The 25,636-nt window shown below is 32.3% G+C and overlaps 1 protein-coding gene across 1 annotated transcript; it reads right to left on the reverse strand.

Moving 5' to 3' along the window:
• Positions 1 to 1,950: 1,950 nt before the first annotated feature.
• LOC109861364 (fatty acid synthase-like) lies at positions 1,951 to 24,420 on the reverse strand. Its single transcript, XM_020440988.1, has 21 exons — positions 24,273 to 24,420; positions 22,615 to 22,742; positions 21,187 to 21,397; positions 20,449 to 20,699; positions 16,128 to 16,356; positions 14,670 to 15,088; positions 13,628 to 13,912; positions 12,756 to 12,963; positions 11,758 to 11,918; positions 11,308 to 11,478; positions 10,757 to 11,238; positions 10,342 to 10,646; positions 9,776 to 10,180; positions 8,382 to 9,394; positions 8,057 to 8,295; positions 6,822 to 7,518; positions 5,284 to 6,106; positions 4,644 to 5,125; positions 4,291 to 4,545; positions 3,841 to 4,092; positions 1,951 to 3,752 (listed from the first exon to the last, which is right to left on the reverse strand). The coding sequence occupies exons 3-21, from the start codon at positions 21,347 to 21,349 to the stop codon at positions 3,645 to 3,647; spliced, it is 6,948 nt and encodes a 2,315-aa protein (XP_020296577.1). The 5' UTR covers positions 21,350 to 21,397; positions 22,615 to 22,742; positions 24,273 to 24,420; the 3' UTR covers positions 1,951 to 3,644.
• Between the last annotated feature and the right edge of the window lie 1,216 nt (positions 24,421 to 25,636).

The following is a 25,636-nucleotide window of genomic DNA, read 5'->3' on the forward strand; positions in this document are numbered from 1 at the left end:
TCGGCACTCACTTCGCACTGGGAACTGCTCGGAGGCGAGGAACTTGTGTGGATCACGGTACGCGCAACAATGAGCTCACTTCGTTTGGCAATTACTCTATTGTCTGAGCGCTGTTCTTCGCGCTAGTTTACTAGGCTAATCATATGCTTTTTCCCCCGGCGCGGTGATTGATGCACGTGGCAGCCACGTATGCTTCGGCATAATAGCGAGTCGTTTTTTCTTGCCGTATCAGGTGCTCGCTCTGCGTCGATTATTCGATGAGATGAGCTTACTGAGGCCCATCCCTCCGCAATACGGAACGCGTCACTCCACAGAAAGCTCCAATTTGGATTTTGCTAAGTCAAAGTGCATGCATCTCGTCATTCTAAGCCCGCCGTCGAAATTATCGTCGAGTGTTCTGTGTCTATGACGCGTTACGCCTCTGTAAAAGAAGGTAGAGACAGAAAACAGTACAGAGAAGAAGATATTCTTTTCTCTTCCCGATCCAACGGTTACGTACAGCCCAGTCAGAAATACCTTGTCGAATCGACGTCGATCCAATCCAATAAGCGCATAGAAAACGCTAGTCTGGACTCTGTAGGCGTGTATAATTTTCAGTTAAGAAATTCAGCTGATCTTAAGAAGCTATGTTACATGTCGCTTGCTTGTATGCTTTTTTACTGTTAGGAGATTGCATGAAGTAACCCATATTTCTTTACAACTTCTTAAAATCATACACGTCTGCAAAGTTCGGGCCATCGTTTCCCACGCGCTCATTTACATGTATTAATTCACATGTATTAATCATCATATGTATTAAGTAATCATTTTCAATAATTATTATGAATATTTGCAAAATGATATAAGACTTTTCTATTTAGATTGACTCAATCTGTCTTCACATAATAGCGATATTAAATCGACTTGTCAATAATTGGTCGAAATTCGTGTCCAATTGTAAGTCGAATCGACTGCAAATTTCAACCGTCGATCGACTAGTATAATCGACGTCGATTCGACAAGGTATTTCTGACTGGGACAAGTATGCAGGATTATATATAATTACAAATTATAGAGCATATATATTATATATATATATATATATGTATAGTTATATATAAACGGGGTGATTGCTATATATACGATTATACTTAAGTGCGCACTATGCATTATTCACTACGCATTGTGAATATTATACAGGGTGATGCAAAACAACCCGTTATCCTTGAAAATACTTATTCTTATAAAATATATATGACTAAATTTTAAGACAACGTTTTATTTGGCAAAATTTTGTCTGAAGCTTACGTTTTGACATAATAATAAAAATAGTTGATTTATTACGAGTCGAATACAAGATATAGGCAAGGCTAGCGCAACTCACCGTGATTGATAGTGATTTATGTGATGCACGGATTAAGTAATAGAAATTACGAATGAATAAATAAGTGAGAGAAAAGAGAGAGAGAGAGAAAGAGAGAAAGAGAGAGAGAGAGAGAGAGAGAGAGACAGAGAAAGATACAGAAACAGTGGCCACGTTCAGCAGATACAACTGAGTTAAGAAATAATCACTTATGATTAGATCATACTTTTAGAACCGAAGCAGATTTTGAGGAATAGTCCTATCACAAGTGATCATCTCTCAACTGTTGTGCAACTGTTGTGTCTGCTGAACGCGGCCAGTGTGTAACGATCAGCTGATCACGTCAGGCACCACACATAATCGGTCGCGCGAGATGCGTCATCCCTGTCTACCTCTTGTATTCGACTTGTGGTAAGTCAATTNTTTTTATTAATAACTCAAAAAATAGAAGCTTCAAACAAAGTTTTGCCAAATAAGAAGTTTTATTAGAATTTAATCAAAACTATGTATTTTCAAGGATAACGGGTTGTTATGAATCACCCTTTATATATATTTAATGTTTACAATATTTTTTGTATAATTTTATATAAATTTCTGTTAGTCTCCTATGTAATTACGTATAAGTCATTACAGTATATATTTAAGTATATATACGGTGTGCATCATATATAAAGTACAACAAATATGATTTAGATATAGTCATACATAATTATGATAGACGGTATGAGTTGAAGCACAGACTTTCGCGTAATGTACAACGCAAAAGATATAAAAGAATCAATCAACTCAGTCTTTTATTTTCATTCTTTACTTCTTGTTCTAGAATGCTTTGATTGGTCGATTCTTTTATGCGTTTTCCATTATGCTAAAGTCTGAGCTTCGGCCTTGCAAATATCACTTTATAATTTAAATCCGTATTACATTTTCTTCACAGTCTATAAGACGGTCACTTGAATCGGTACAAAAGACGTCATATTGTTTGAAACAAAGAGACATCACAAAGATATCAGTAACTATAATAGCAGATTCTGTTTAATATCAGCTCTATTATATCTTTTGTAACGATACACTTTTTATTTGTTTCTGTACTTTCGCTGTGTTTCTTTGCTTGCATGTGGATGCTTTCCAGTTAGCGACACAAATCAACACAAAAATCATTCTGTTCTCTCAATATTCATTGAAAAATAAAAATAAACTAATTTTTGTTTCGGCTTGTGTCATTACCTGAAAAGCACCTGTTGCTACACTATTTACTTTGATACACAGCAGAGTGAAATCTAAAGCAAAGTCTTGATTTGATGTGCACAACATATCTTTGAATACTTCTTTTGTTTTGCTGTATAAATACAAGATTATGCTACACTAGTAATCTTGAAAAAAGAAAATGTAGTTATTTCTAGGTATGTTCCACGAACGCTATTGTTTGCACTAGTTATGGTAACTTATTCATTAACCCATTTGCATCATAAGCGCATATATGCGCGCATTTTACTTAGGCATTTATCACCAAAGCGCATATTATTTATACCAGACCTGTCCAGCGGTGGGGCCCCTCACGCACTTTATTTTCCTTCTACGCTCTTAGACATTTTCATTAAAATTTAAATACAGTAAAAAAAAATTTTGGTAATAAGAACGAATTTTTGACTTTTCTCTGTGATGCAAATGGGTTAAGAATCGAATAAATACTGGCTTTATCAAAGACATTAATGTTTAAAAGTAATAATTTAATAAATTTTAAAATTTGGTTCTTTGTACTTTCTTGGTAATTCTTTTGTAAATAGTAATGTATGTTGAGATGCATCTTTAGAAAATCAATATATGTAAATTTCTCTTCAAAATCCATTTTATTTTGATTTACAAAAAATAGTTTTTTAAATCACAATCCGTATTTTTTAGTCACAACTCACAACCCGTAGTGTGTTCAAAACAACACAGCAAGGAAAAAGCAATAATAATAATTTGCTGTCAATTTACAGAAAACAAAAAATTTCCTGAAAACAATTGTCTGTTTTTACAACATTTACCTATTTTTTATATGCTTGAGTCCGCAAAGTTAAATTAAATCAATTTTGATATCGTTACATTAATGATGAGATTAGTAGAGTCATAGTTTCCACTAAATAGTCATTATTAGATTCATGTATATTAAGACACTTGGTATATAAATTTTTTTTGAAATTGCGCACTCTTCCAGAAATTTTGCATATCTTTTCCAGATAATTGTTTGTTTTTGCTAAATTGACAGCAAATTACTTCATACTTTTACATTCTCTTGTTATTTTTCTCGACGATAAACTATTTATTGCTCTTGTTTTATTTGTCCATTAATAGCAGCTGCAACCTGTTCAGTATTAATTATTGATATATGATCGCTATCTACGTAGTGAATTTGTACATTTTTGCTTATCTGCAAAAATACATCTGTTATATAAAAATATATAAGGTAGGACAAAAATATATATTACATAAGAAAAGTGGAATATGTGCTAAATTACTTTATTTAGACCGAAATCTTCTTCTACCGAAGGAAGTAATGAATTTGTTGCTTTCAATAATATTATAGGTGACCGGATTGAAACCAATGAAGACATATCATATTCTCGAATAGCAATTAAATGTTTGTAAATTGTTGTACAAAATATTTTAATAGAATCAGTAGAAATCGTATTGGTTATTTCAGACTTATTTTTGATTAAAATATTTACTTTTTCTTCCCAGGTAACATATTTACTCATTTCTGATATAATCTGAAACAAATATTAAACAACTGTTAGTAAATGTTAAACGTATAGAATATGTTTCTATTTGCCATAGTTTTAATGTGTCAGCGCTATATATATATATATATATATATATATATATATGTATGTATGTGTATATGATATATTGTATAATATGTATGTTTGTCTTTCACACATGTATGTGTAATATTATATATTACATACCATTTCTGATACAGGTATATTAAACACATCCATTATTTGTTTTAACACAATAAGTTGAAATTCTTGATTATTGGTAAAAGGGAAAAATGTTTCCTGTAAGAGTTTTAAGTACTTGGGAGTTCCGTCGATTAATACTAATCGCCCTCGAAAGTTTTTAGCTTCTAATTGTTTTACCATTTCAATAGCAATAAGAGATCCATAGGAATATGCGCCAATTACAAATTCTGTAGAATCTGTTAGTTTTGATAAAATATGCTAAAAAATACAGGATTTTTGTAATTAATATTGCTTGTAAACACCATAAAACTTATAATTTCATTTCTAGATGTAAAAGTTTCTATTTCACTACATACAGGTAGAAGATCAGTGGCTGAGTGTACTACAGATTGAGCAGATTCAGGAAGATTAATAGAACTATGTTGTAGGCATAGTGCAGGAGCTTTAATTTTTGAAGCTATTGAGTTGTATACGTTAGCAAATCCTTCAATTCCTGGCAAAAGAAATACTTGGTTTCTACCTACTTCTCGTTGTGTAGAGAGCTCTATACAAATGTTTGAAAATATATCTAAGTCAGATATTAACCGGAAAAGATTAAAGACTTTTATATGTTGCGAGTTATTTGTGTCAAGTTGTTTTTCAATATTCTTTTGGTCGTACATATCTTTTTTAGCTATTTCTTTGAGCTTAGCAAAGGTGAGATTGCGAATTTGTTGGATTGTGAAAAAGACACTGAATTCTCTTTCTATTGTTTGCTTAATTTCTAAACTCATCATAGAATCCATACCGAGTTCAGACAAGAGTACCTGTTCTCCAACTCCTTTTAGAGTTTTTAATCCTATGTGTGTGAGAGACAAAGAGAGAGCGTTAAGTATGAAATTTATATACAAACATGTAAAAGTACCATTTGATAATGGAAAAAAAAATCAATGTTATTGTTGATACAAAGAAAGAAAGAAAGAGAAGAGTTTATAATATAGTAATTTGTATATTTACCCATAATGTTCATCACAACGTGCAGAATATCTCCAGAAGCTTTCGATTTTGTAGCTACAATCATACTGCTTACAATCGGTCGATTCTGCATTAAGAAAGTGTTTAGTGATTGTAAACAAGATGATATTCGTTGTTGCAATGTTCCACTGATAACTAGTTCTTTATTGTTTTGTTGCATGTCAGCGACAAGACCGACATCACCTATCGCACCCCATTGAATAGCCATGCCAGGTAATCCATCTTGCGCTCTTTTTTCGCAGATTCTTTCCATTATCGAATTGGCCATACCGTAGTTAGTTTGTCCAGGATTTCCCTTTCCACAAGAAACAGATGAAAATACCACAAAATGTCGCAGATGAGGACACATTTTTCTAGACAAATCGTCCAGTTGCTTTGTAGCTAGAGCTTTCGACTGAAATGTTTCTTCAAATGTTTCCGGNGTTTGATTCGTGAAAATATTATCTTTTAGCACAACTGCGAGATTAAATATAGCATCTACTGGTCCTAATGTGTTGGCAAAACGTAAAATGGAAGCACAATTTTCATGAGTAGATGCGTCAAAGCCTGTCATTATGTGCACATTTACTCCATACGATTTCCATAACTCTACTCTTGACAGTTGATAACCGTTCTTTATACCATTTCGTGAAATGAGTATAATTTTTCGAGCGCCACGAAGAATCAACCAGTCAGTTAATTCCAGGCCAAAACCGCCTAATCCACCCAAAATAATATAAGATTTATGTTCATGACAGAAATATTGAGGATACGCGAGAATAGGAGCGTCCTCATCTTCCTCTTCTGTACGTACTTTTATAAGTACCTAAAAGGGAAAATAAAAAGTCTCAATAAAGTTATATTTCAAAATTATATTTAAAGTTAAAAGTCTTACTAAATTTAAAAGGTTTTAGTGAAGTTATATTTCAACTGTTCTTTGTATTGAGACAGAAACACACAAAATAAAATATATGTTTTAATAAAATATATTTTCACGACACATGACCCAAAATTATGTGGTGCTTTTATTTTTACATTTCTATTCAGTAATTGGTTTTAATTTTTAATTAAATAACTAAATAAATTGATAACAATTTGTAAAGAGNTGGCTACAATATTGTTGGTTGCAAGAATATCGCAAAACATTGAAAGCTGNTTGCAAAATAATTAGGGCTAAAGTTTTTGTCACCAAATAGCAATTGTCTTTATCGAACTATCGATAGCAGATTAATAACAGGAACTGAATAATCTAGTAAAGCCACATATTCAATTCTACTTAAATCTTAAGAGTTAAGTAACATTTTGCTAAGAATGTTTTTACTTAAACTTTTTTATTTGAAATTTATGGTGGAAAAAACCACTGTGTAAATCGGTATAAGTATACTGAAACGTTTATATGTAAATTCTAAATAAGTATTTTTTTAAGTAATGTATATATGAAATATACAACCTCGATCACGCATGACGCGACCGCCTTTAGTTGCTATACACAGTATTACATTTTGTTTGAAAATTGTAATTTTAGGATTACTTTAACTTACTTTTCCTATATGTTTTGCAGCTGCCATATGTTTAAAAGCGGTTTCTACTTCATGTTGTTCAAAAACTTCACTTACAAGTGGTACGATCGCTCCACGCTGAATCATAGTGTTTATCGAGTTACGAATATTTATTTTTCTGGTTGCATCAGTACTAATAAATATTTTATCTAACATAACTCCATAAAAACTAATGCCTTTTGAAAATTTTTTTAAATTTATTGTATTGTTAGATAGTAAATCATACTTTCCAATTTCTAAAAATCGACCACCTCTTGCCAAACACCGAATAGATGCTTGCAGTTTGTCTTCTGCTAAAGAATTTAGCACGATGTCCACACCTCGACCTNTTGTTTGTTGACTAATCATTTGTTCGAAGCTGGTGTCTCGAGAATTTCCTATATGATCTTCAGGNATAGAAGGAAATTTTTCTCTTATAAAGTTTCGTTTTTCAGGTGTTCCTACAGTTGTAAAAACTTCACATCCTTCAAAAAGCGCGAGATAAATTGCAGATTGCCCAACGGCACCAGTGCCGGAATGTATAAGAATTTTATCTCCTTTCTTTAAGTTTCCACGTGTGTACAAAGCATAATAACTCGTACAATATGCAATTGGGACAGTTGCAGCATCTTCAAACGTCCATTTGTCAGGAATGATCCAAGAAAGTTGTGGATCAGCCACAATAAGATTCGTGATTCCTCTAAAATGGTTTACTTAAAGTAGTACTTTATAAAATACACATATTATAATTCTCTATGTTTTAACAGTAAACTTTGGAGTCTGTAGACAGAACATTCAATGCGTTACGCGTTACAAGAAACAACACAGTAGCATTTTACTCTCATAGAAAAGCAATAACAAAATATTAGTTGGCGTAGCTTTTAGTCATACGTAAAGCATTGATTTTTCTATCTGTAAAAATCTCTAAAATTAATTTTTATCCATACATAGATAAAAAATTATGTGCGGTGCACGCACATACGCATGCACAGAAAGTGCATAATCACATAACTGAATAATATTTAAATAGATTGTTTTTACTATCAAAATTCAAGTAACTTTAATTTTGTTTGTATGTCCCGACTTAAATAAGGTCGCGCAACTCGTGTCAAACCTTAGAATTATACAGGAAAGGATTGTGAATTGCATCGATCAGCTTAATCTTGTAAAATTGAATTATTGAAAATAACTGTTTTGTATATAAACTGTAACAACTAATAAATTTGTGTTTTCCATACCTTACAGTAGATATTCCCATTATTCTTTTACCAGCTGCATTGTACCCGACAAATTCACATCCTAAGAGAGAATCGATACTTCTTGCGTTTCCAAAAATCTCTAAAGAAATTCTACCGGTAGCTATCACAATATCCTTGAAATTAAGTGATGCGTAAACTACACGTACGAGATTTTCTTGTTTGTAATCAGGAGATATCGGGCCTTCAACCCAACGCAACTTGCTCAAATCACCTCGCACCTACAACAAATATTCAATACTGTTGTAATAAAAAATACACAATAGGTAAATATCATAAATTAATTTATAAATTTATATGAACATACACTCTGAGCGACATAACCATGCTGTACCAATTTTGGTTTTAGTTGTGGTAACGGAAGATGTCTATACGATCCCCAAACTTTGTTGGGGCGTAAAATATTAATAGGCAAGTCCAAGTGTAATTGGTTTATGTAGAGAGAGTCTTGTAAAGAGAATTTCGGCGCATTTTCATCTTGGATAAATACACATCTAATCTTGTCATCTGTTTTGTTCAGCTCTTTTCGTAAACAATTGATAAAACCCAATATGCCACATTCAAAATCGTCCGCAACTAATATTGTTCTTGTGGATGCGTTTAATTTATCATCCATGTTTAATACAGACTTCAAGTTGTTAATCCACGAAAAGTCAAAGTTATTTATATATATAACTTCTTGCGGTACAATGCTTTGTGTTTTTCTTAAAAGCACAAATGCTTCTTTCTCTGTACGTTTCTCTAAAACTATATTCAACTTATATTGTTGTAATAATGTATAATTGTAGGACTCAGTGAGATTTTCTCTTGACAGCACAAAGCAACCTTCCTTTAATGTAGACAATAATGTATTGATTAATTCACTTTTGTTTTTTGTTAAAAGTTTGAAAACAATAATCATTAGGAAATTGTTATCTTTTGTCAAATTGTCGGTCTGCTTGATATTTGGAGATAATTCATTATTTTTGAAACGATTAGCTGGAGCAATTAATGTAACATTTGGTTCGATCATTGGCAAATTATTTAAAATGTCATAAAGGATTGTAGAGATTAGATCTTGCTCTGTAACTGTGTCAACATCTTCAATTATTTCAATAAAATTTGTTTGTAGTACTGAATTACATTCAAGCGAGATATGCGCTGATATTTGTATAATTTCTGTTAGAGACATGACAGCACGATCACAATGAGCAATAAAACAATATTCATCATGAATAGGTTCAGTAACTTGTCGAGGTATATATGTAGCCATAACGCCATAAATTTCTATTCCTCCAGATATTATAACGTCCAGAGAATCATAAACGCGTACAGAAAAGTCTGAAATAAATATTGTATATCTTCAGTAAAGAAATTGAAAAAGAAAAGAGAGTGAGATAGCATAATAGAGATGTATAATGGTAGAGACAGAAGAGAGATTGTCGATAATTGTTTCACAAAAAACACTCGATGTAGAAGAATGTTTGTGATAATACTTTGAAATGTCTGTTAGTGGGCATGGTAACAGATATTGCACATATGTAATTTAGATCTTTTGCCATGACAACATATGTGATAATATTAAAAGTATTAAATGTGTGTGTGTATGTGTGTGCAGAAAGTTTCTTGTTTTCTTTATATTATTTTTTAGTTACATTTTATCGTACAAATTTTATCCATAAAATATGATATGTGGAGTATATTTCAGTATACTATACTTACTCGCTTTTTCATCAGCCGTAGTTTGTATTTGCTTTATGTGTAATTGAGGATCAATTACTAATTTACGAATTCTTGTTGGTACGAAAAGACTTCTTGAATCTAGTAACAAAATTTTCATCTGCAGCATGTTGTCAATAAATGCTGTCCAATTGTCTGACCATGTAATATATCCCATTTTTGCTGAAATTGATGCACTTTTCAAGCCTTGAAATATACCATAATAGTGATAACCACGAAGTCGTAATTCTTTGTAAATATCCTTGGTATTCATACATTTTGTAACGTTATATTCAGGTTCTTTTAAATTATGAATAAATAAGTTATGATTTGCAATATCATGTGGAATCCACACTTTTCCAGTAACAACAACAGTAGTTTCTTCACTAATTTCAAACTGATTGCTGCCTATATAATAATTAATAGGAAAAGAATAGAGAAAGAAACATATGTATAATAAATTTTTTTGTATGTGTGTGTGTCTGTAAGAGAAAGAAAGAAAGAGAGAAAGAGAGAGAGAGAGAGAGAGGTGAAAGAATGAAAAACAAACATACTAAATAAACTTTTACCTTTTTGTATTGAAAGAGTCAGTTTAACAGTAGTCGTTTTTGATAAGTAAGTAGCACGAAGAAAGTTAACATCTTCAAATATAATTGGTATATTTTTATAGTTACAGCATAACATTGTTCCAATCATTTTCCAAATTAAAATCAGATAACCTGAAGCTGGCAATAGAATCCTACCGTCAATTACATGATCATACATATATTTCAAATTGGAATCTTTGAGTGTAATCTCTTGAATTGTTTCTCTAATGTTAGGTTTTTTCTTATTTAGAAAGTTTGCAACGTAACAATTTTCAGAGTGATCCCATCTATAACAGCAATAAAATATAAACTATATAACTATATAAAATATATAACTATATATAATATTAGGTAAAATTAATCCTTATTTTGTATCAAAACAAAAAAACAAACAAACTTTATTAGAGGAGATATCATTGGTGTTCCACGACTGACTGGAAATTGTATTGGCGGATATAAGTTTGCAACTTGCGGTTGACATCCGATAGTATAAAGATTGCCAATTCCTTTCAAAATGCTATCTATATTATTTTGTTGACCGTGTTGAGATAATGAAATATAGTTTGAATCTAAACAGTTTTTCATAAAAAATTGCCACTTATTATATGATATTATTTCAATAACTACCACATTTTTCGGAATCATAGGTAAAATTTCTTCAAGTGACGAATATACTGCACTGTGTGCATAATATTCTGCAGCAGATANCTGCGTAAATGAGTTGTATATTTTNTTGTGAGGCAAAAACTTGTTTAACCATTTCTTACTATACTTAAAATTTTTCATAGATTTATATGGTGCTATGTGATTCAGATATTCTAGTAGATTTAATCTAGTAGATTCTGAATACTGATTAGAAGCAGCAGAAATATAATCACACTGAAAAAAACACATAACAATACAGTAACATGCGTATGTACACAGAATAAAGTACTTACACTTACTTACCTGTTCTACTTTTATTTTATCAAACGCAACACTCATATAATACGCCATTAAAATTGTTTCNTCAACAGTAAAAAGTTCATCCACATATCCGCACAAAAGTTCACCAATCGACTGACCAAGTACATAATCGGGCACAATTCCAATATGTAGTAAAAGATCTACCATTGCAATCTATATAAAAGTAACATAACATATTCTATTATAGATAATATATCATATCATCAGAACTACTCTATCGAAATACGATTTACTGGCTGGTTTAAATGCCAAAAACTAGATATATGTTGTATATGTGTGCAAAATTAGTAAAATATAAAATACACACATTTTAATTTTAGATTAGACGTACTTGTGTCACGCAGTCGCCACAATTCAACAAATATAAAAAGGAAATTGTAAATATACAAAACTAAAGTTTCTACAAACTAAAGTTTTTTTTTCTATATTTACCTGAATACTAATGATTGCCACGAATGATTTTATACTGTCATTGCAAGTAGTTTCCTTTTTATTTAATAAAATGTCTGTGACACATATACCATATGGTTTTAGTGCTTCATCACATTTCTGAATTGTTTTGACAATTATTGGTAGTTTCANTAATTCTTTGCCTGAAAAATAACACATAAAAATATTATTCATATGCATGAATTCAAAGTGAACATTCAAACAAAAACATGCTTAAATAAACAAGAAATTTATATATATTTCAAATAAATTAACAACAAGACCAAATATATAAAGAGCTCTTTTGAGTTTGTTGTGATGTAAAGAAAAGCAAGAAATAGTAATTAACGGCAAGTACAAACCAAAATGTAACGTGAAAATAAGTAATAATGTGACAAGTATGCAATCCGAAATANTTTAGTTATATTTTCAACCTTCTGAGGTGGATATAATAAATGGTGAAAAAAAGAAATAAAAAAATTGATTTGGAAACTCACGTGTAAGATTTACTCGTGAATACATATAGATATATATATATACATATATATACACACGTATATTTACACACAACATNCAGCGAACGGCTCTTATTACCGTTTATATATTTCTAGTTTAAACTTCAGAACCTAAAGTTCTCTAATTGGTAAAAAAAATGAAAACATTATCCAAACACAATTCATATAAAACAAATCTACATCATTGTGTGTCAAACATTTCACAGTCATTGATTTACTGAATTATGGTTAGAGATCATATAGCATAAAAAAAATAAATTAACAACGAATATAAATAAATANAGCAAAGAATATATTGACATAAATTGAAAATGATAGTTTTTCAGCATTTTTAGAGTGAGCGTGTTCGTGTACAATACATACATGTGTGCGTATGAGTGTGTATACACATATAATACTTTATATATTTCATAAGTATTTTATATATTTTATATAATACTTTATATATTTTGTAAATCATGTATAATAATTTATTTAAATAAATACCTATATTACTCCATATGACGTCTGTTCCGGGAAATAGAAAACAAATTTGTTTACTTATATTTAAATAACATTCTAGCTTATTAATTGACCTATGATCTTCTGTTAATCCAACTATAGTATATCCTCTATACGGGTGACGTTCTATATTTTTATTATAAGTGCTGTGTAAAAGAGCAATATATTCTGTATCTACCGGCCGATTATGCACCTATAACGAAATAAAATACGTTAATTAAAAAAACCAAAAACAATAAAAAAAAGTAAATTGTTTCAAGATATAAGGACTCATAAAGTCATTCTGCAAGTACTCATCAAAAAATAGCTTGTAACTAGTGTTTCACAACCGCCTCAATGTCAATCAGCTACAAGAATATGCAATAAAAAGGTTCTATGTACAAAAATCGATGTGACCGTGACATTATCCAAGGTCAACTTATTAACATCAGTAAATATATAGTTGTATACTTTGCACCTTTTGTTTCAAACATTGTTTTTAAAACTGAGTCTACTTTCCGAGAAATTTAGCTAGTTTGGACTATACAAAACACTCTAATGTTTCATATTACTTGCGTCAGACAAATATCTCAAAAAATATGAGAAATACAAAAAATTATGTTTCAGAACTTCTTAGATGCTGACATTTGATCTGAAAATTATCTCCCCCTTTGTGCTAAATTTACTTACAAAATTTTTAAATGGGAACCCGTATTTTTGCAGTTGACGTTGACAAGTTTTCGAAACACTATCTACTTATTTCTTTTGCACAAGCCAATCTCAAAATTTAAAGCTCCAGAATTAATCTAATTTTGGTTAAATAAAAATGAAAAAAAAATTTTTTTGATTCTTGATTAATATAATTTCTAAGCTCTTACATCATCCAGAATCGTTTTAACAGCTTCTTCAGTACGACCAGACACAATTACAAGTCTAGGTAAGTCGTCTAGTTTTTTNATCTTATTTTTCGGATTTGATTTTAATAATACATGACAGTTTGCGCCACCAAATCCAAAAGAATTTACACCTGCGTACCCGCCATTCCAAGGTGTAAGTTCAGTAATAATTTTAATTCTACCTTCAAGAACAGCAGTAAGATCTTTTCGCNGTGATTTGAAGTGCAGAGTTGCTGGAATTTTACCAGTTTCCATTGCTATCAGTACCTGTAANATTTACAATTATGTGTACTATTATTACGTTACAGCAGAGTTTCCCTTGACTCAACTTTTCAGAATCGAGTTGTTTCTATGACTTTTATCAGATGTTACCCTCACTCTTTGTTGAATTTCTACAAATTGCGCATCATTGCTTATATTGCGTATATATTATCGAGTGACAATAACATAATTTTAACACTTTGCGGTTATTTTAAACCACGGCCAAATTTATTTCATGCAGCTGATTAAGTGTAAGATAACTAAAAATACGATCTAGAAGGCTTTTATAAAAAGTCTTACATTACTTTCAGGCTTAAAAAGTTGCTGCTAAGTTTTTGCAGGAAAGTTTCAAATGGTAAATTTCTGTTATTCGACGCATTTTTATATAAAAAAACAACAAAAGAATTTGAAAACGGAAAAGAGATTTGCGAGACGAGTTTCTAAGCGTGAAAGATGCAGAGTGTAATGTTTAAAAAAATGGTATACCGTTTAGACATTAACTGACTGATTTTCACAATAAGAGATGCGTTTCAGCGGTTTTGCTTTAGACAATAGAACTAGATTGCTTCTTAAAGCGCTAAGCGTTTAAAGCAAATACACACATGAACATGCGTTGTTCGTATGCACAGCTATTCAAACTAATAACAACTATCGTATGTTTTCAAAATCTTAGAATTTATATTTTGAACTTTTTGTAGAAACAGTATACAACGAAGTAAAAATGGGTCATTTATTATAGCTTATCATGTATATATCTACATACTTTTGCTATTTGACAGAGACCGCTAGCAGGCTCAGAATGTCCAAGATTTGATTTTATTGAGCCCATCAATAAAGGACTATTTCTGTTTTTACAGAAAGCGTGATCAATAGCTTTAACTTCTACTGGATCGCCTACTACAGTACCAGTTCCATGAGCTTCCATATAAGATATCTCAGAAGGTGCAATTTTGCATTCCTCATAAAACTCCTCTAGTAAAGCTTTCTGCATTTCAAAAGAGGGATATGTAATACCTTCTTCTTTGAAACCATCGCAATTTGTTTTAACATTAACACATGTAGCGTAAATTCGTTTTGCATTTTTTGCTTTCTGCAAAACCAGCACTGTCACAGTGTCGCCCCGCATGTAACCACTGGCTTTTTCATCAAAAGGTCTGCAGTAACCATCAGCGGACAATACTCCTAAAAGTATTTAAATAATAATAGTTTGTTTTATGGACATGTTATTTTTCTGGTCAATTTTCTGCATTATTAATGTACATTAGGCGTCATGTATGCGCGGCGAAAGAAATAAATTCTTTTTAGCGGTTTCCTGCTACTGCGCTAATTTATTTCACTTGGCTCTTATTTGATCGTTTATCATCAGCTAAAGATGGTCAGCTAAAGCAGTCTGACGCAATAAGAAAACAGAACTAGAAAAAATTCATGTCTTTCCGCACAATTTAATGTCAATAATCATTATCATGAAAAAACGATGTTGAGAATGACCTCCGGTTCCGGATACAAAAATTAATGATGCAAGAAGACGACAATGGGAACCATAATTACGGGATGAAATATAATAAATGTTAATACATATATCACTATTCTAAACGTTTTGACTATATATTTAAAGTCATCTTCAGTGGAAACTACAAATACATACTTAATACAATTGGCAATTATAAATATCAAAAGTTTAATTAAGAATTAAATTACATATAAAAACAATAAAAAATAATAAAAAATTGTATATAAAAAAATTGTGAATTATTTCTGATTGCTACTTTTATGAGAGGATCAAAGATACGCTCAGTATTTGATATATATGGAATTACACAATAATGTGTTGGTGGTTTGTCTGTGTTGTCTAAAAGAGTATGATTTTTAAGATTTTTATTAAGTTTATTAGAGAACAACATTTTAAGCCTGTTCATTATTTTAAAAATAAAGTCGAGTGGATGATTATTAGTTAACAGAGTGTCAATAACATAATAAAGATTTTTACGATGATATATGGGTTCTGATAATAAAATAGATCTATCAATCAATGTAAAAACAGTGCCCATTTTATGGTTTAATGGACTTTGTGAAAAGAAATTGAGATATCTATTACATTTCATCTCGTAATTGGTTCCTATTTCTCTCTTCTTGCATCGTTAATCATTATCATATTTTGTGATAAACTTGAAAACCAAATATGTACTGTGTAATAATAGTATCATTTAAAAAGTAACTTTACCAAGACTAAAGAATTGATACGTTATATAAGGATGTAAGCACAGGTTAACACCAGCTACAATGGCCGCATCACATTCTTCGTTTTTCATTCTTGTGTACGCATGAGCTAAAGCGAAAAGACTTGAACTGCAGGCTGTATCTACAACGTATGATGGTCCAGAGACATTTAACCAAGAAGAAATCTTGTTTGCCAAGAAAAGTTTGGCAGATGAATGTACATGTTCAGCTACCTATAATTACACATAAAATATAATTACACATACATATGTACATGTGTATACAAAAAGTGTCCGATAATTATTTTAACATCTCTCGTAGGCAGAGAAAACAAGTAAATCTGAGTCAAAAAATTTTATATCATTTTGCGAGATTCGCAATAGTTATCGAGATCTTAAGTAACAAAGATCCGCGAATAAGCATGTAGTAGGCTGTTTTACGCGCTTCGCGCGGCTATTTTTTATTATGTATACGTTATAGTATATGGTGTTATATTATAGCTCCTTTCATACGTTACTACGGGTAATACCGTGAGCGCGCGAAACGCATCGGGCAATCTTACGCGCGTAAGACAGCCCGATACATGCTTATTCGCGGATCTTTGTTAATTAAGATCTTGAAAACTAATGCGAATTTAGCAAAATGGTATAAGACGTTTCGACTCTGTTTTACTTCTTTTACGTGTTTACGAGAGTTGTTAAATTAATTGTAGGACACCATGTATATAAACTAAAGGTGCCTATTATGAGATAGTCGCTTAATGCGAGATAGCTATTTTATTGTAAATGGCTGCAAATTCATAATTGCATATTTTTAACACATCACTTACACAAAAACGTCAAACTTTTTGGTAGTGCCGTTCATTGCCGAAAGTGACGTGGTGTCTGCGAAGAAGTTATCGCGTACGCGCAGATAAGAAAAATAATCATTATAAATTTAAAATATGTATTTACCACTTTTATGTCATAGGCTTCACTGTCATTTCAATTCACTCAAATGTATACATGCATTATAAGTGGTTTATCATGTAGTTTTGTAAATTTAGTATATACTTTATCGGTAAACTTTACCTTTCTACAATTTTATATTCTCTAATATGAGACACGCAGTCGCTCTCAATATGAGGTACTTTATATTAAGAACTGTCAAGTTTTTTATTTTGTCAAGTTCTTTCTTTGATGGATTAATAAGTGTTTAGTAATCATATTTTCACATAGAGGCAAGAAAGAAGCAATCGTGGTTTTACAGTCAATTAGAGGCTGTTAAAACAGTAAGAAGCAAACCAGTGAAATATTCAATAGCATCTAAACACTTTAACGTCCCATACTACTGAACAACATATGTTAAGAATGACGATAGTTCTATTGTTGCTTAGATTCTTATAGGAAAGAAATTTCTTGTGTCTCATATTAGAAACTTTTTTTTTGAATGGGCAAATCGGCACTTTTGATAAAAAAAAATTTACATACAATAAAGTATAGATATTATCGATTGCTCATTTTTGGTGATAAACCTTGAATATATTTCCCATAAGTTCAACATAAAACTAGAAGTTAAGATTACATATTTAGTAAATAATAAGCCTTTACAAAAAGGTATCTCGTAATAGACACTTTTACTCTATACCTATACATATATAGAGTAAATATATGTATACACATATATATATATTTTATTATGCTTTTGCGTGCCATTACATTTACTTTGATAAATAGAAACTATTTTTGTTTGAGTCAATATTTCTTAATAAACAAATTGTGAAAATATTGCACAAAAATGGCATAATGAGTGACGACGATTTTACAATGATTGCACTAAGATGATTCGCCATATCATTATTCTTTGACGAAATAGTATTTGGAAAGTAATTTTGCAAACAAACACAAATATTTTATAAAAGATCAATGTTTTTACATCTATTTCCGAAAATATATTTAATTAGTTGCAAATTTACAATTTTAGTGCAAGATTTCGTCACATAATTTTGTAAATGTTTTCATATCAAGGTTATATCCATTTTTTGATACTTTTAATTTTACATAATTATTTTACCGTGCTCATAACCGGACGAGCAATTGGGTCACATTCTCTTTTCCACTTTTTTTTTGCTTTGTCTCTAGTCTCTTTCAGCATTTCTCTTTATTTTCCATTCTCTTCTGTCAAGTTAGGATTGTACAGTAGACTACTACTATCACGCGATACACACGGCATAGTGGGCTTGCCCATCTGTATCGGGCTCGTGCCTGGGGCCTGGATCTTTCTGTTATACCGATCAAACGAGTAATTCGTATTTTAGATTGCATTTTGTATTTATTGCTTGGATAGAAAAACGACTCTACAGAAGAAAAGAAAAGTATGAAATTAATCTCGGACACATTTCAATATATAAAAAACTTAACAACAATTTTTAAAGTTACAATCACCTCCACTTTTATTGTACTAGCATTTACAGTTTAAGAATTATGCATAAAAACCAAATTAATGTCCAAGATAAACATAACATTCAAAAATGTAATGACTATTAGACTACGATTTGGAAGACAAAAATATACAAACACCGACTAATACGTTTAAATTTAATATAATTTTTTTTGATATATGTGTCCTTGTTTCTCAAACGACGTTCTATGGTTGATGTCACTTGTATAGGTAACAGTCATGATATACAGGGTGTCCGACAATTACTTTGAAATCTCTCGTTGGCAGGTAGAAGAAGTAAAACTGAGTCAAAAAGTCCTGAACCATTTTTTTCTATTACATATAATAAAGGAGAAATTATTGAGTAAATCAAGCTAATCAGCGCCTACCTTTAGCCGAACGCATGTCAGTGAACCACGGTGTGCGTGAACGCTCCGCGCGGCTCACAAACGTGCGCCCGGCTAAAAGTCGACGTTGATTGGATTGATTTATTCAATAATTACTCCTTTATTATATGTAATAGAAAAAAATGGTTCAGGACTTTTTGAGTCAGTTTTACTTCTTCTACCTGCCTACGAGAGATTTTAAAGTAATTGTCAGACACCCTGTATATAGTACGCACCAGGACCCTCTTAAGATCGCCTTGTGGGAGAGAAAATAATTCGAAATTTTACTCAAATTAATTTTTTGATGGCCCGATTTAGTTCGCCAATCACTTGATTAACTCGATTGAAAGAGACTGACCCAGAAAAAAATCCTAAGGTGATAAGCGGATTCGAACTTGGCACCCTCATGTTTGTAACCCCTGCACTCAGGCCGCGAGACCACTGAGCCAGTTCCAGTTTTTGATATTGCTAATAAGTGGTTATACTTTAGTACTCACAATTTGCATCTTCAGCCGAAGTTTTAAGAATGACGCCTCTTTGATTTTCTTTACTCGCTTGTACACATTTCAACGACGGTTACCGTTTCAAGACGCAAACGCGCTTCTCTTTTAGCACGCTTTTTATTAAGCATGAGACAGAATTATTGTTGATACGAGCAGTAAAGAAAAAGCAGCAAAAGTGCCTATCTCTATCAGGAATTTTGTGTAAACAATTCCGAGCCTGAATTATTATTACATATGCACACAGATACAAAACAAAAATCGCTTTTTTTTCATAAATTGTAGATGTAGATTAATGGCAGAATTAAAAAGTTGGATGGATATATATACAGGGTGTCCCAGAATTGGCGTGACATCTCTCGTAGGCAGGTAGAAGGAGTAAAACTGAGTCGAAAAGTCCCGAACCATTTTTTTCTATTATTTATAATAAAGGAGTAATTGTTGAGTAAATCAGGCCAATCAGCGCCGATCTTTAGCCAGGCGCACGTCAGTGAACTGCGCGGAGTGCTCACACACAGCCCGGCGCGCTTCGCACAATTACATTTTAATATGTATATGTTATAGTATATGCTGTTATATTAGCTCCTCCCATATGTCGCTATGGGTAACACCGTTAGCGCGCGAAGCGCACTGGGCTGTCTTACGCGCGTAAGACAGCCTGATGCACGCTTATTCGCGGATCTTTGTTAATTAAAATCTCAGTAACTATTGCGAATCTAGCAAAATGGTATAGGACTTTTCGACTCAGTTTTACTCCTTCTACCTGCCTACGAGAGATGTCACATCAATTCTGGGACACCTTGTATATATTATAAACTCAAATCAAACTTGAGTTTTTAATAGAGCTCCTAAATTCTATCAAAGTGAAAGTGATGGCACACAAAAGTGTCGTAAGAAAACATAATGAAATATGTGTTATCAATGTTTTTCTCTATGATTCTATTGAGTAATTTTTAAGTAAAAACCGAAATACTATAATATTTATCGTAATTTAATTTATCATATCAAACAATTTTTGTACCTGAGGTTTATTATACATAAGTTCATTAAATGTCAAAGAAAAACAAGCTCCTACAAATACTCCAGTGTTTGTTCCATCTAACTCTTCAGGATTAAGTCCAGCATCAATAATTGCTTCATAAGTGTGTTCCAGTAACATTCTAGCCATAGGATCTAATGCTTGAGCTTCAGTCATAGAAATGTCGAAATATTGTGCATCAAACTTCTCTATGTTATTCATCTTGCCGAGTCTAGAGGGCATGTCAAACTCAGCTGCCAAAATTCAAATAGTTTCCATCAATATATTTACTTTGCGCTAAATTTCGGATCAAATATCTTATAGATCGCTTTTCATATACTGTAAAAATTCGAAGTGCATTTTTAGCTCAGAAATTTGTGTACTTGTGTAACTGCAATTAATCGAGTAGCTCTATTTGTCGTTTTGTTTTCGGTTTTCAATTTCTAATGCCAAATGCAGCTACATATCGCATTTTACATTTAGGATTGTTTTAAGTTTTCAGATAAGTTTATATTTAAGATTGTTTTATTGGCTTACAATAAACGTACGAGGCTTTCAATACATTACTTTAGCGAGAGTAAACGCCGCCATCGATCAGCTACTCGATAAGAACGTGAAATGTGTAAAGTTTACGTTTTATGCTAATGAATAGAAATGTGAAGGAATTATGCAGTAATTAGCCAATCACTCAGTTCTTCTCTTTCTCACACACACACCCACACTCAACAAAAAATATCTTACCAGTGTTCCATCTTTGATGATCGTTCGAAGCAAGATCGATTTCATTGAAAAGATTATCCTGAAGTTGTTTCATATTATCAGAATTAGGAAATCGTCCAGCAATACCAGAGATAACAATTTCGTTGTTTGTATTACACGAAGTAGATTGTTTGTTGCAGTCCATATTTGCTTCTTTTGTTGTTAACGTTAATGTATATATCAAATATAGGTCCTTAAATAAACATTTCAAGGAGACTATTAATCCTCAGTTTTAGTTTTTAACAATAACTTTACTAAATAATGTGTAGAAACGCTTGTATCAAATCGTTCAAACAAATATTTCTAATTTAGAAATTTCAGAGTCTAAAGATTTTTTATAAATAATACTATGTATAAAAAATAATGACATTTAAAACTGTTGTAATGGTTAGATGCGTCAAATAGCATTTACTTTTCTTTACGTAGAATTATTGTGTGTTTTGAATGGGTCTGGAAGATCCATGTTTGTTTGTGAACAATTACGGAACTATAAAGTGTAACAATTAGACAGAGAGAGTAACACGCATTTAAAAAGAATTTAATAATTAATATCTTTAACTCTCATATAATAATATCATATGAAACTCATAATAATTTTGTACTATTTTCAGTTGTTTACATCATATTTTATGTTTGATAAAAAAGAAGATTTTATATGATTAAATTGTTGTTAATCACAGCGCGTAAGCGACGTTGTTGCTGACTATGTCACGCGCAGTCACAAATTAAATTTCACGTTGAGTAAGAATTTTGCAAACAATTTATCACAAATTTCGCAATTACGTGCGCATAGATCGGTGGCGTTACCTTAACTTTTTCACTATGAAGTGTTTCGTGCAAGAATTTTGGTTTTGATATTGTTGCCGGAGTAATTATGTACTCTACCAGAATAAGGTATGCAATAGCAAGATACGCTATTTTGTACCTACATACAAAACTATTTGCATGTGACATACAATCAAACGGCGGTATGCAAAAAAACATATTTTTATGTGTTCCGACAATAGCTTACTCTCATAATATACGCTTGACTTTTTAAAACAATTATTCTAACGCAGTTTGATCATACTGGTACTTGTTAGCTCATAATATACTGGAAAAACAACTCTTCTCAATTTGATAAAGCAACATAAAGTTATACTATCATTACTAACTTTATGTATAAATATAAATATAACATTTTCAACAGTTTTATCGAATAAAGTGTTTAATATTTTGTAAATAATATACTGAGAACTGCTTATAGGTATAGAGAACATTATATAAAACACAAGAGTAATCACACATTGTATATAAAATAAATAAATATATATATATATATATATTAACGCGCACCTCACTTTTTATTGCAAAGGTGCAGCGCACCTTCGGCACACTTTCTTTTCAAGCATATCTTAAAATGTTACTCACCAAATCTTGAAGTTGGGCGCCAAGTGTGAATGCTCACGCCGAAGTATCGGCGTTACTCTCTACTCTCAAGAATTTTGCTCGCTAAATAATTAGACGCGAGGGCAATAGTACTTGACAGCTCAGTTTAACTGTAATACGGAAAAGCATGGGCTCAGGAGGCGGATTGTTTTTTGAACAGTCCAGCTGATCAAGTTTCTTTACTATTATGTCAAGTAGAGAAACTTGATCAGCTGGACTGTACAAAGAAAAATTTATTAGATAAATTACGGTTTCTTTCTGGCAGAGCGCTCGCCAGTAATATCGGGACGACACTTACTTGTCGCGAGCTTAGACCGGCAAATATTAATATTCGAGCACAAGATCTTTAAATTATTCGTGTGTCAATTTCTTTACGCCTGTTTCTCGCGATCGTGAGTCGATTCGCCCTAAGATTGTCGCGCGAGAATGACCGCGAGATGATACAGTTGCGCAGGAGTGCGTTAACGCGGGCGCACGGCGGATGATGAGTTGGACAAACCCTAATAGGCACATTTGTGAAAATATTGCACAAAAATGGCATCATGAATGACGATTTTGCAATGATTGCACTAAGATGATTCGCCATAACGCAACAGTTTTGTCGAAATAAAATTTTGTAAATAATATTTGTCAAAAATTACGAAAAAATCGTTATGTAGTTCCACAGTATATACTTCCAATAGGTAAATTGTGTAAATTGCACAAATATGACATCATGAGTGACAACGATTTCTTGCATTTCTTCATATGCAATTATATTTCTACATATTTGAAACATCACATAGCTGAATTTCTTTTCTCAATTATTGGACAATTTCTTTGTGAAATTAATTTTGCAAATATACTGCTAAGATGATTTGCCATATCGTTCATCTTTTGCCGAAATAGTATTTGGAAAGTAATTTTGCAAACAACTACAAATATTTCAGAAAAGATCAATGGTTTTACACATCTCTTTCCTAAAATATGTCTGTATAATTGCAAATTACAATTTTAGTGCAAGATTTCGTCACATAATTTTGTAAATGGTTTCATTTATCAAGGAAGATGTGCGGTCGCGGCGGAAAAGTTGTTCGAGCGTGTATACGGCAGTGGCGGACAATAGATCGTACGTAGCGGCAAAGTAAATATTCGAGCGTTGATACAATAGATGCTCGGCCACGACAAAGTAGTTGTTGTGGACCGCCGCGCGGCCGCGTAACTTCCTAATTTTTGGCACTTCCAACTCTAGTCGCACGGTTTTCCTTATCAGACCTCGGCGATCACAGCTTGTCGGCTACAATTTTACGGCAATAATTAATACTGATAGAGTTTGTCCGCTCGCTATGATGAACACAAGGAACAGAAGGAATCGGCTCAATATACCAAAATACAGAAAAAAAAAAAAAACATAAATATGTAACGCTTACACGTAACGAACTGTGATAAAACGCGGATTGTTGCGACCATATCAGAACATGAGAGAAGCAGCAAATAAACGCGAATAGTTCGTACAATTGTCGAACGCTAAACACAACGCAACACTTTTTCGAGATTATAATAATTATTATCAGTATTGGACTCGCGGGGTAGCCCGTCGAAATTCGATCCACCAAGAATATAAATCACGAAGTATGCGAGAGAGAGCAACAGTTACTTACGTTCGTCGGTCCTCTTCTTGCAGGTAGTTGGCAAGTAGAATCGGCTTTTGTTTTCTCCTTGTAAGGATATCACTCAAGTCTTCCCCGGGGCTCTTCGGCACTCACTTCGTACTGGGAACTGCTCGGAGGCGAGGAACTTGTGTGGATCACGGTACGCGCAATAATGAGCTTACCTCGTTCGGCAATTACTCTTTTGTCTGAGCGCTGTTCTTCGCGCTAGATTGGTGGGCTAATCATATGCTTTCTCCCGTGGCGCAGTGATTAACGGCAGCCACGTATGCTTTGGCATAATAGCGACTCAGGGCTCTTTTCTTGCCGTATCAGGCTCGCTCTTCTTTGCTTATTCGATTAAATGAGCTTACTGAAGCCCATCCCTTTGCATTACGGAACGCGTCATTCTACAGAAAGCTCCGATTCAGGTTTTGCGAAGTCAAAGTGCATGCATTTCCTGTTTTTGAGCCCGCCTTCGAAATTATCGTCGAGTGCTCTATGTCTCTGACGCCTTACGCCCCTGTTCTGTTTTCTGTCTCTACCTTTTCTCTTCTTCTCTCTTCTTGATCCAACAGCTACGTACAGTGTGTTGTTTTTTCTTCGTAAAAATAAATTACAAAATAGCCGCTAAGCAGCCCGCACGGCACGGAATAATATAACAATGTGACGAAATTGCAACAATGCGAGAATTAAGCACATTAATTATCAGCACAACGTGCTGAAAATTAAGAACATTACAATTTTCTCTCTATTATATCTCTTTATAGTAAATATACAGAATAGGGGAGCCCCCTTCGATCGGCTTCTCGTTCAAATATATTATTAAGATTATCTTCCTAAGTAACAATATAAAGGTTGTAGTCGTCGTTCATTGTTTATAAAAAAGTTATGATCAAAAACAGGGGTGTAGTTCCGAATGGCTCCTGCTCCCGATCAATCTGAAATTTTGCACAAAAATAGTGTTCGATGGGACAAACAAACCGCGCGTAGCCCCCTTTCGAAAAATAAAAAACAAATTTACAAAAAAATAAAAATTATATCGCTTAAACTCAATTTTATATGACATGTATACACATATATAATATACGATAAGAATATATTATGTTATAAGTCTATTCACTGAAAAGAATTTTAACGTTGCGATCAATGGGAGTAGACAGTGCTTTGCACAAAAAGTTACAAATTCATTTTTTGCAAAAAGCAAGATTTACTCTCTATTGTGTGATGCTTTGGAAAATTAGGGTTATAATTATATTTATCCCAGTGTTAGCTGACAGATTTTCTTCAAGCACAAGCTAATTAAACTATTTAAAATGATATATTTAAAATAAGTATAAAACAGTTATAAACTACAAAATCACAAAAAAATATAA

This window comes from Pseudomyrmex gracilis, unplaced genomic scaffold, assembly GCF_002006095.1.
Source record: "Pseudomyrmex gracilis isolate BER0280 unplaced genomic scaffold, ASM200609v1 scaffold_704, whole genome shotgun sequence".
Classification (NCBI taxonomy): domain Eukaryota; kingdom Metazoa; phylum Arthropoda; class Insecta; order Hymenoptera; family Formicidae; genus Pseudomyrmex; species Pseudomyrmex gracilis.